Source organism: Anolis carolinensis, chromosome 1 (genome assembly GCF_035594765.1).
Source record: "Anolis carolinensis isolate JA03-04 chromosome 1, rAnoCar3.1.pri, whole genome shotgun sequence".
Lineage (NCBI taxonomy): Eukaryota > Metazoa > Chordata > Lepidosauria > Squamata > Dactyloidae > Anolis > Anolis carolinensis.
Window position 1 is genome coordinate 128,699,427 of NC_085841.1, and position 12,493 is coordinate 128,711,919.

General features: G+C 41.7%; 1 protein-coding gene across 1 annotated transcript in view; it reads left to right on the forward strand.

Moving 5' to 3' along the window:
* The window catches only part of eys (eyes shut homolog), an 804,562-nt gene that overhangs the window by 481,340 nt on the left and 310,729 nt on the right, over positions 1–12,493 (forward strand). Inside the window, exon 19 of the mRNA XM_062969072.1 lies at positions 915–1,065. Coding sequence (XP_062825142.1) covers positions 915–1,065 — 151 coding nt within the window. The remainder of the gene's footprint in view (positions 1–914; positions 1,066–12,493) is intronic.

Sequence of the window (12,493 nt, forward strand, 5' to 3'; positions counted from 1 at the left end):
TGCCTGATGGAGAAGCCAATGAAGCTTCAAAAGCTTGTATGATGTATTTTATGGTTTGTAGTGGAACAAAAAATGGTATTGGTACTTGTGGGTTTTGTTGTATCTTACTGTAATGTTAAACACCCTTACATGGGAATAAATTCATTACATTTTGCATTGAATAGAGGACAGAATTGCTAGTATTGTTCAGTGGGAGTCTGATGCTAAGTCCCATTTATCTCAGTGGTTATTCATCTTTAGTGAAAAGATACTCAGCAATTCATCTTGAGAGACTGAGTGGGGAGATAGGAAGGCTTCCACTCATATCTAGCACAGGGATAATTAATAAAGTGTGTCATAAAGTATGTGTTTTGCCTATTCCTTGTGAAATTTTTTGACAGAAATAATTTTCTCATTTACCTCCTCCTTGTGCCATAAATGCTGTCCAGACTTACAGGGCTGTTGTAAACATTAATGAAGAAATCTGGAAAGAAGACTTAGAACACTAGTGTGGCATATTAGTAGCAGAATTTTAAAGCTATGTATTTAACCTTTTTAAATATGAAAATGTTTTAAGTAATTATAACTCTACAATTTACTTGAAAATGTATGCCAAGAAAATAAGCATTATGTTTAGAGGGGTGAAACAGACAAACAGACAGATTGATCCCTTGCTGGGTTTTGATCACCTCCTGCTCAGTGTTTTTAAGGTGCTCTTATTCTTTTTCAGTTTCATAAAAAGCTACACCACAGAAACATGCCAATTACTTGATCACCAAATTGCTTCCAATTATGCTAATGTTTGAGATAAGATGAGGTGTTTGATTCATTCCCATTCCTCCTTGATTTGGCAACAGTCTAATTAGTTTATCAGAGAACCATTTACAAAATGCCTGATGTGGTTGTAAACTTGTCCTCTTTCTAAATTTATGCAGACAAGACCTGGTAATATGTGCAGCTGAAGTGACTGTTCTAGGAATAACAACAAAAAGAAGTATGGCCAGCAATCATTGTTCATCTTTAATCTGGAAAGAAACAGGAGCAATATTTATAGGTGGCCTGCCTCATCGTTTTGCGACAAAACAGGTATTGTATTTCACTTCATTTTACATTTTATGCCGAGTCTATCCCCAAGGCTTCCTGGTTGAAATCAGCAGAGTTGCTTTGCCTTTGAGAATTTCATCCGGGTTGATCCATGCTTGTTCATATTATGATTGAAATTCAGCTTTGGTCAGGCTATCTGAAGGACCATTTATTCCTATATGAGCCTGCCTATGCTCTATGGTCTTTAAAGGATGTCCTTTACTCTGCTCCTCCGTCTTCCCGGGGATGCTTAATAGGCAGAAGGCACTCTTAGGATGCATATATGCTTTAGAAGTTATGCAATTTGACCTGATTTTAACATACATGGCTCATTCCTATGAAATCATGGGAGTTGTAATTTTACAAGTTCTTTGTCTGCCAAATAGTACTAATACCAAACTATAGCTCCCATGGTTCCATAGCATTGAGCCAAAGTGATGTCAAACTTCATAAATTGTATAGTGTAAATGCATCCTGAGAGGGCCTATTCCCTTCTTCTTACTTAAACATTCCTGGGAAGATGAAGAAGCTGAGAGAACCTCCTTTAAAGACTGTGTCAAACTGCATTAATTCTACAGGTGTAGATGCACCCAGAGGAAATCCAATTTCAAGTGTAGGCGAACAGAAATTTTGCCCCCCCCCCCCCAAACCAATCACTGAAAAATAAAAGCGTTGATTCTGGTCATGACAACACACAAAATATTATTATTATTACATTGTATGACACAGCAAACAAGATAGATATGCTGGATTTCGTATCACAAAATCACAAGTCGAACACTTGTTGTTATTATTATTATTATTATTATTATTATTATTATTATTATTATTATTATTAAGATCCAAAGGAGCAGGGTGTGAAAATAGTTCACATTCCAGGATCCCATCCCAGGCGTTGGATGTTAAACTGGATTATATGAGCCCGTACTGCCAGATAATCAGGGATAAACAGAAAATTTGTGATTGGATCCTGGGATATAGGTCCTGTCCGGAAGGGCCCTAAGTGGCATATAAACTTTGGCAAGCTGGGCATTCCTTCTGCATGCGACAGCAGGCAGAAATGCAAATCATGGGTCAGTTGAGCAACATGACAAGGAGGCAAAGAGAGAGGGCCCTTGCACACAGCCATATAACCCAGAATATCTGCTTTGAACTGAGTTATCCGGGGCCAGAGAGAGGACCTGAATCCCAGAATATCTGCTTTGAACTGGATTATCTGAGTCCACACTCCCAGATATTCCAGCTCAAAGCAGAAAATGCGGGATTTTATTCAGCTATGTGTGGAAGGGGCCAGAGAGAGGACCCTAGATAACCCAGTTCAAAGCAGATATTGTGAGATTTTCTGCCTTGATATTCTGGGTTACAGTATATGGTAGGCTTGATCGATCCACGAAAAATTTGATTCTAAACTCGTTTCAAAACTAGAGGGGGGCAGCTTTTCGTTTCTGATGGTATTTCCGAATTTGGCCCCCAAAAAAATTTGAAATTAACGAAAATTCGTTATTTTCAAAATTAATTCGTTAATGGCGGACGCGCATGCGCAATTCCCAAAAACAGCACAGAGGGAGAGGACTTTACAGGACTCTCCCACCCTCATTTTTTGAGTGATCTTCTTCCAACTTGGTACAGTGGTAGAACACATTTAACACTGATAGCTCACCAAAATTTGGAACGTTTCCCTTATCCTCTGATTTTTGGCGAATTTTCATAGCTTTTATAATAAACCATTTTTTAATAATTGCAGAAATCTGTTCCTGGTTTGAAAGTCTTATTTCCTGTTAAATTGGGTTGTCTTTACTGTGAAAGTCATTGTTCTACTTCAGAAACTTTGTTTTTGTGGCTGAAACTTTGTTAAATTGGTGTGTGTGTGATATATACTGTGTATATATATATATAGTCCCTGCATATGTGTGTGTGTGTTTGTGTGTGTGTGTGTATAGGTAAACGTAAAGGTATCCCTTGACGTTAAGTTCAGTCATGTCTGACTCTGGGGGTTGGTGCTCATCTCCATTTCTAAGCCCAAGAGCCAGTGTTGTCCATAGACACCTCCAAGGTCATGTGGCCGGCATGACTACATGGAGTGCCATTACCTTCCCGCCACAGCGGTACCTATTGATCTACTCACATTGGCATGTTTTCAAGCTGCTAGGTTGGCAGAAGCTGGAGCTAACAGCGGGCACTCACTCTGCTCCCGGGATTTGAACCTGGGACCTTTCGGTCTGCAAGTTCAGCAGCTCAGTGCTTTAACACACTTCGCCATCGGGGCTCATGTATATATAATATACATACACATACACACAATGTGGAGAATATGTGGAAAGGTAGATAGATAAGTTGGGAGCCACAGCGAAGGCACCTTCCTGGGAGCAAGGTCTAATAATAATAATAATAATAATAATAATAATAATAATAATAATAATAATAATAATAATAATAAATCCCTTACAATATCCAAGATGGCTCACTGCTACAGAATCTTGGGAGGTTTAGTTTGATATGGTACCATTATTGGCAGAGAAAGCTAAGCTGTAGGAGTTGAAATCCAATCATTTATCCTCCCTATAGAATCAATTTTATATGCATTTTTAGCTACAGAAAGCTAAAATCAGGACAGTAAAAGAACAACACCCAGAAAATGGGAATTCCAGACAGGAAACAATCAGGGCCAGCTAATACCTCCCAACAAAGGATTCCCCCAGGTAGGAAGCAGCCAGGCTTTGAAGCTGCAAGGCTATTCAATGCTAATCAAGGTGACCAATTGCAACATTCACACTTGCCTCCCACAGACAAGAGTTCTTTCTCCCACCCTGGACCTTCCACAGATATATAAACCCCACTTGCCTAGCTTCGCACAGACGTCAAAACCTCTGAGTATCAGGCCTGAGCTGAGGCGAGGCGGCGGCGGCCATTTTCCCCCTCCGTCTTCCTCCTCCTCCTCGGCCTCCTTCCCCCTCGCCCCCTCCCATTGGCTGAGCCCGTGACGCCCCTTTTGCTGAGGGGCAAAAGGAAAGGGCCTGAATGGTGGGAGTTTGGGTGATTTGCAAAAGCTTTTTTTTCCTAACGAAAAAAAAGACGACATAACGAAAAACGGCCTCTCGCGATTCGAAACCGCGATATCCAGACGTGTGGACAACCAATGCCGTATATTGCTTCAAAACAAACGAAAATAACGAATTAATAACGGTTAACGGGGAAAACAAATTATTTGAGCAAGCCTAGTATATGGCTGTGTGGAAGAGCCCTGATGGTCCTTCCACATAGCCATATAACCCAGAATATCAAGGCAGATCACAAGCTGAGGATCAATCCCGACAAGACAGAGGCCCTCCTGGTCAGTCGTGCGTCGGATCGGGGTATTGTTTGGCAGCCTGTGCTGGACGGGGTTGCACTCCCCCTGAAATCACAGGTCTGCAGTTTGGGGGTCCTCCTGGATTCAGCGTTGACGCTTGAAGCACAGGTGTCGGCGGTGGCCGGGAGGGCCTTTGCACAACTCAAACTTGTGCGCCACTGCGACAATACCTCGTGAAGTCTGATTTGACCACAGTGGTCCATGCCTTAGTTACCTCTAGACTGGGCTACTGTAATGCGCTCTACGTGGGGCTTCCCTTGAAGACAATCCGGAAATTACAATTGGTCCAACGCTCGGCTGCCAGATTAATAACGGGGGCAAGTTACAGGGAGAGATCCACTCCCCTGTTTAAGGAGCTCCACTGGCTGCCGTTCATCTTCCGGTCCCAATTTAAGGTGCAGACCATCATCTATAAAGCCCTAAACGGTTTGGGACCCACCTACCTCCGTGACCGTATCTCCCTCCATAAACCTGCCTGATCTTTACGATCATCCGGGGAGGCCCTTTTATCACCACTGTCGTTATCCCAGGCCCGCCTTGTGAGTACAAGGGAGAGGGCCTTCTCTGCTGTGGCCCCCCGATTGTGGAACTCACTACCTACTGAAATTAGGCAAGCTCCCACGCTGTTAGCTTTTAGGAAAGACTTGAAAACATGGCTTTTCTGCTGTGCCTTCGGTGAGTAATTTCTGTCATATATTTCTGTGTTACTCCCACCCCGAACATCTATCCTCTAGATTACCCCACTTCCATATATCCCTGCCCGCAGTGGAGTACCCTCTGTCCCTCTCACTCCAGGTTTTATCTTTGTGTTTACACGGCCTGCCCTTGTTTTATTGTTTTTTGATTTCTTGATGTAATGCCTATTATTATTTATTGTATTTTTTAATGGTGCTATGATATGTTGTTTTTATATTTTATTATATTGTATTGCTCTGGGCATGGCCCCATGTTAGCCGCCCCGAGTCCCCGTTGGAGAGATGGTGGCGGGGTATAAATAAAGTTTTTTTAAATTATTATTATTATTATTATTATTATTATTATTATTATTATTATTATCTGCTTTGAACTGGATTATATGTCAGTGTGGACACAGATAAGCCAGTTAAGAGCAGATATTGTGGGTTATTCTGCCTTGATATTCTGGGTTATATGGCTGTGTGCCATATAACACAGAATATCAAGGCAGATAATCCACATTATCTGCTTTGAACTGGATTATATGGCAGTGTGGACTCAGATAAGCCAGTTCAAAGCAGATATTGTGGGTTATTCTGCCTTGATATTCTAGGTTATATGGCACACAGCCATAGCATTTTAGTATAGCATTTTAGTATTATATATTATATTGTATTAAACCAATATACTGCAATATTTTTAGTAATATTACATGTAACATATAATATACCATTATAATAGTGTATTATTAGTATATTGTATTACATTATAATATTATCACTATTATATGCATATACAATATCTTATATTATCAGTATAGAATATCAGTATTATATATTATTATATTGTATTACATAATAATAATTATAAAACGTTACAAAAATCACAAAAATATTAGAACATTGGGAGGGCCCAAGTTTGCCCATGCCTGCTTTAAAGCCTCCAGAGAAGGAGGCTCCACCGTCAACTCAGCCCAATGTAGTTTGCCCCTTCTCTCCCTGGAGTCAGAAAGAAGTACCTTCACAGCTCCCAAGGCTCGTCTTAAATGCTTGGCCTTCCTGGGCAAAGAACACAGAGCCTTCAGGAGGCGAAGGGCAGCCGGCCGCATGGTGAGGGCAGCACAGGAGGCAAGAGGGATGAGGCGTGGCGAGAAAGCAGCGCCAAAGAAGCCCGGAGGGGGAGAGAGAGAGAGAGAAGAGCTGGGAGCAGAAGGGCTTTTACGGCCCCTTTGCCTGCTTTCCTTTATGCATATTCCCTCTTGCCAAATATCTGGAGTTTTTGTTCTTTTTTTGGATAAGTGGAGCGGTTAGGCAAGGCTGCATCGTAGCATTAACACCGAAGGCTTTCGTAGCTGGAATCAAGGGGTTGCTGTGAGTTTTCCGGGCAGGCTGTCTGGCCATGTTTCAGAAGCATTCTCTCCTGATGTTTCACCCACATTCATGGCAGAGATCTTCAGAGGTTGTGAGGTCTGTTGGAAACTAGGCACATGGGGTTTATATATCTGTGGAATGGTATCCAAAGTGGGAGAAAGAACTCTTTTCTGCTTGATGCAAGTGTGAGTGTTGCAATTGGCCACCTTGATTAGCATTGAATAGCCTTGCAGAGGGCTAAGCCAGGAAGGGAAGGGAAGGGGACGGAGCAGAATGCCCGAGGAAGGGAAAGTGGTGCCAAACTGCCTTGGATCCTGCGTGTAGATGCCCCTGAGAAGCACCAGGTAGTGGGAGGGGGCCTGGATGGCGAGGGGTGGGTGAGTGGGAAAGTGAGGCAAGAGCGGAGGAGGAGCCCGAGGCGTCGCTGTTGCCTGACGCTTTTAATTTTCCTGGAGGCTCTTGGTTACTGTTTAACCTCCCCACTGATCTGGTTCTCCTGCCCAGCATCCATTGAGCCCAGGGGCTGCCTTCCTCTTCCCTCGGGTCAGAAGGCAAGGGGAAAGGGCCTCTTCTATAGACTCCTTTCCCAGCTCGGGACTTCGCCCTCTCCTCTCCCAAGAGGGAAGGAAGCGGTGTGGGGGTTTCCTAAAGCTACAAAAGCCTTGCCTGAAGCACAAAAGGGGCCACCAGATGGCTAAAAACAGCACCAGGCTCTCACTTTGCATCGAAAAGGAGCTTCCGAGCATGCCAGGCAGGAGGCAGTGATTGGCATGGGAGCGCCCTGGAGGTCTCTCTCCACCAGCCCCTGGCCTCGGAGAAGCTTCAGCTCGCGGCGGGGGCGCCTAGGCTGTCTTTTGACCCCTCAGCCCACTTTTCCTCCCCATCTCCCCGCTGGAAGGGAGTTGGGAGACTATGGCAGCGGGAGGCCCTTTCTCGGCCCGAGCTACCCCTTCGCCTCTCACCTTCGCTCAGTGGGCGTACAAGTTGAAGAAAGAGGCAGCACCAAAGCAGGTCAGGGTGCTTGGCTTCAGCCTGCCGAGCGGGTCCAGACTGAAGCTGAGAGGAGGCGGGGTGCACGCGCACTCATGCACGCATGCGCGTACACCCATGAGCGCCTCAATTGTGCTCCTACCGGGTTGCGCCACAAGCAAGTGCCTAGATTGCCTGGCGGTTGAACCGCCTCTGGATGCCCCCATTGGTTTCAAACCCTTGACAGATATTCTGACCAGAGGTTGCATTGTATACCTTTACTATAACAGAATTATGTTACTGACATGACATACAGGCATGTTGTATTAATGTGATGATTTGGAATAAGGTCTTGTATGTTGCCCTATTGAGCCACAGAGGTTTTGATGGCACAATGGGTCACATTGAAATATTAGAGCATTTTTTAGCTGAGTGCAAGATACCCATGTTTTTCTCTGACCACATCCAAGCAGTCATCCTAATAGCACAGCTAAGACAACACTCCTCTCGTATTACTCAATGCCACAAGCCTATGCCCCCATGATTTGTGTCCTAAACTCCAAAAACAAAGGGGCTCCCAACTTCTCCTGGGGTAGGAAAGGACCTCCAGTGAAATGAAAACCCTTGGAACAATGGCCCTTTCTCAAAGGGACTCTTTCTGTTCCAAGGGTTTTCATTTCACTGGAGGTCCTTCCCTCCCCCAGGAGAAGTTAGAAGTACATCTTAACCACAGTAATTTCTTCTTCCCTCATCCAGCTCTCACATATGATGGTATGGAGGTTCTGAGGATTCCCAACTCTTTAGAATACATGTTCAGATGCCACAAAGGGAAGGGAAAACTGGCTCCAGTTCTGTTCCAGGAACATATTTTTTCAGAGTTCTATTCACATAAGGACCCCAGTATATAAATAGTAGAGTAAGAGAATTTTCTTGGTGTATTGCTAATATTAGACATCCTGTTTGGATTATGTAGGGATGCTTTCCAGAAATATTATATACACTGCAATCTGGAAGCCAGTATTTTCAATGAAAGTTAAATCAAATAGAATTTGCTGTGGCATTGCTTATTTAAGGGTCAAACATGAGGTTATAGAGTGTGTGTTTTCCAGACACATCTTCACTTTCCAAAAAGTTTTTCTTTACATGTGTTAGCAATCAGACTTCCAAATTAAAACTAGTTCCAATCCCCATTCATAAAGCTATGGGCCCTTCCACACAGCTATATCCTAGAATATCAAGGGAGATAAACCACAATATCCGCTTTGAATTGGGTTATCTGAGTCCACACACTGCCCTATATTTCAGTTCAATGTGGATTTTATACAGCTGTGTGGAAGAAGCCTAAGTATGTTAAATGCAAGGCATACACTAAAGACATGGCATAACAGACATCTTGCACTCATTAAAGAGGACCTCTTCTTTAGACATGCAAAATACATGCCCAATCTACTTTTCACTTAAGAAATCAAGGTTTTTGGGCTCTTTTATAGATGACAAAATCCCCTTCTACACTGACATATAATACAATTTGAAACTGTATTGTATGGCAGCATAGATGGGGCCAAAAAAAAATTAGTTGAAAACTCTGGGGAGCTTTAGGTAAGAGGATTATCTCTCAGACTGGATCTACACTTCCCTATATCCCAGGATCTGATCCCGGATAATTTGCTTTGAACTGGGACCCCTTCCATGTAGCTGAATAAAATCCCACATTATCTGCTTTAAACTGGAATATATGGCAGTGTGGACTCAGATAACCCAGTTGAAATCAGATATTATGGATTTTATGCCTGGATATTCTGGGTTATATGATTGTGTGGAAGGGCCCTGGATTATATGAGTTTACACTGCCAGATAATCTGGGATAAGCAGATAATCTGGGATCAATCCTAGGATATAGGGCAGTGTAGATCCAGCCTCAGAATAGGATTGACTGTGGTCCCAGGACTTCTAAACTGGCTAAACAAAAAATAGAAAACATTTGTAGATATTGTATGTAAAAATAATATCCCAGTAAGAATCTCCTAACACTGCAATTTCTTCTAAAATATGAATAATTCATTTCACAGTTTTTGTGAATTTAGATGAATGCTGCATTTTCTATAAATGAAAATGTCTATTAAGAAGGATGAGTAGATTCCATATTTTGAGATGAAATAGTCTCAGGACATGAATATGATACAACTGAAGTTATTTGTGAACTTTTGAAGTATTTTGGTGTTTAGAGAAATATGGGTAACTCTGGCTATTTTAAAGATAATCATTGATGTGTCTTCTTTCTCATATTCTACCTGATTTCTTGCTTTCACTTTGATTCTTTGGCTTACAAGCACTCTAAGAGCAAATTCAGCTTTTGAGAGCCAACAAGACTGTAGCAAAGAAAGACAGACAGAAAATCATAAATAAAGAAAGGCAGGCAGACAGACAGACAGACAGAAAGATCAATGAGAAATAAGAGTTTGCTTGCAGGAACCCCACTGTTTGCAAAAGTACAAAAATACTGTTAAGGAGGTGGTTATGAAAAAGGAAGAATAAAGAAAAGATATTTTAACTGTTGTACGTATGTATTTTTATTGTGTATTATGAATATATAAAACTACTTGTATTTAATTCAATAACCTTTCTTTTTGTGTACTGTGGTACAGTAGAGTCTCACTTATCCAACATAAACGGGTCGGCAGAACGTTGGATAAGCGGATATGTTGGATAATAAGGAGGCATTAAGGAAAAGCCTATTAAACATCAAATTAGGTTATGATTTTACAAATTAAGTACCAAAACATCATGTTATACAACAAATTTGACAGAAAAAGTAGTTCAATACACAGTAATGCTATGTAGTAATTACTGTATTTACGAATTTAGCACCAAAATATCACAATGTATTGAAAACATTGACTACAAAAATGCATTGGATAATCCAGAACGTTGGATAAGCGAATGTTGGATAAGTGAGACTCTACTGTATTTAAGTATCTCTCAGCTCCTTCACTTGCTATTTCCATGAGCGAGGCAACATTTGCAGAGGACAGTTTTCTTGACACACATTGGCTCTTGTTGCAATGTGGAGCCCTACTGATTCATAACAAGTATAATCTTCTCTTCAAACATGACCCCTTAATGTTTTGGTTCCCAAAAGCAGTCAACCAAGCTAATACAGCAGAAGTAATGGAAGGCAATGAAAAAAAATATTTCAGATGTTTTTGTTGCTATTGGCCATCAAGTCAGCTTCAACATACGTGGGCCTATGAATGAGAAACCTACAAGAGACTTGGTCATCAACAGCCATGCTCAGGTCTCGCAAATTTATAGATGTGACTTCCTTTATTGAGTCAACTGATCTGTAAGGTGATCTTGCTCTTTTCTTAGTGCCTCCTACTTTCCCAAGAATTATCACTTTTCCAGGGAGTCATGTAATCCCATGGTGTATCTAAAATGCAATATCCTATCTTAAATGCATAATGATATATCTCTAGATTTGATGATGTTAGCTTTCATAGCCTTTTTCTGATTACCTCTTTGTAGCCTCATCTATTGAACCAAGGCATAGGTAATATTTAGCTATGTCTATGTTTTCTGTAAGTTTTGTAAAGTTATATAAATCATCTGCATTACCCTGTTTCCCCTAAAATAAGACATCCCCAAAAAATAAGACCTAGTAGAGGTTTTGCTGAACTGCTAAATATAAGGCCTCCCCTGAAAGTAAGACCTAGCAAAGTTTTTGTTTGGAAGCATGCCCGGCACCCACCAAAAAACAACAACACCAGAGCATGCAGGATTGGTAAATGTACATACCAGTTGTATATGGAAATAATGGTAGTAACAAGAAATTCTTGACAGAAGTCACAGTTTGTCTGGTTTGGTTATGTTGGTTTGTGATGACAACTACTGTACAGTTGTGATGCCTCATGGGCCATGTAGTCCCGTTCCTAGTACTGTTGTGACAGATGAAGAGGAAAACTTGGGTTTCCCACCGTTTCTGCCAGATTTGGAGCCCTTGCAGCTGCAAGATGTTTGCCCACAAGAAGACAGCCAAACAAGCCTTGAGCCGAAATCTCCCCCATTTTCTCGCCGCCTTTATTATAATCAAGATAGAAGCAATCGCGAGGCGACTCGCAGGAGTGCCAGGATAGCTGCCAGACAATTAGATGATTAAGTCTGTTTCCCTTGGGAAAGTTTAAGGAGTCCTGCATCTGGACAGTATAGGTTTCGGTTCTTGTTCCCCAGAGGAAGTGTGCTTTGGCGGGAAAACAAGATCCTATATAGATGTTGGCCACAAAGGATTCCTTGCGGAGTCAATTCGTCAGCTCGAGGAGTGAGATCGTGTGTAGACTACGTACTCCAGTTCCCAGCTCCTGAATCAAGTTCCCAGCCCTGCCTTGTTCCACGGATTTCTATGGACTCAGTTCTTGTTCCACGATTGCCTTGTTTCACGTTGGACCTTGCCAAGTCTCAAGTTTTGCCTTGCCTTGCGTTTTAAACCACGGACCCTGCTTCTCGGATTCCAGCCTTGTTTCCCTTGATTCGGATTTACCTTAAGCCTCAAAGACTATGGACAGTTCCCTACACTATTGCTTGCCAAATAGTGTGTGTTTCGGTGAAGTGGATTATAACTTTGGACTTTAATATCATATATTGGACATTGTTTTTCTGGACTATATTTGACCTTTCCTGAAAGGTCTACTTCTGAACTATATCCCACACTTGTTTTTATTGACTTTATATATTTCTTTAATAAAGATATTAGATAGATTCTGGCCTCTGCGTATGGTTATTGGTGCTCTGCAGCCTGGGTCCTGACAACAGTATAGAATAAATGTTCATTTTTTGTTCAACAATAAATGTGAATTATTCTTCATGGAAAAATAAGACATCCCCTGAAAATAAGACCTAGCACATCTTTGGGAGTAAAAAATAATATAAGACACTGTCTTATTTTCGGGGAAACACGGTATATATTTGTTTTCCTAAAATTAAATTATACCCAAGTCCAAGTCTTCACTATTTTCTGCTAGAATTTTCATCTGCTTACCTTAAAATATTGCATTCTTCTAATTTCCAAGCTTTC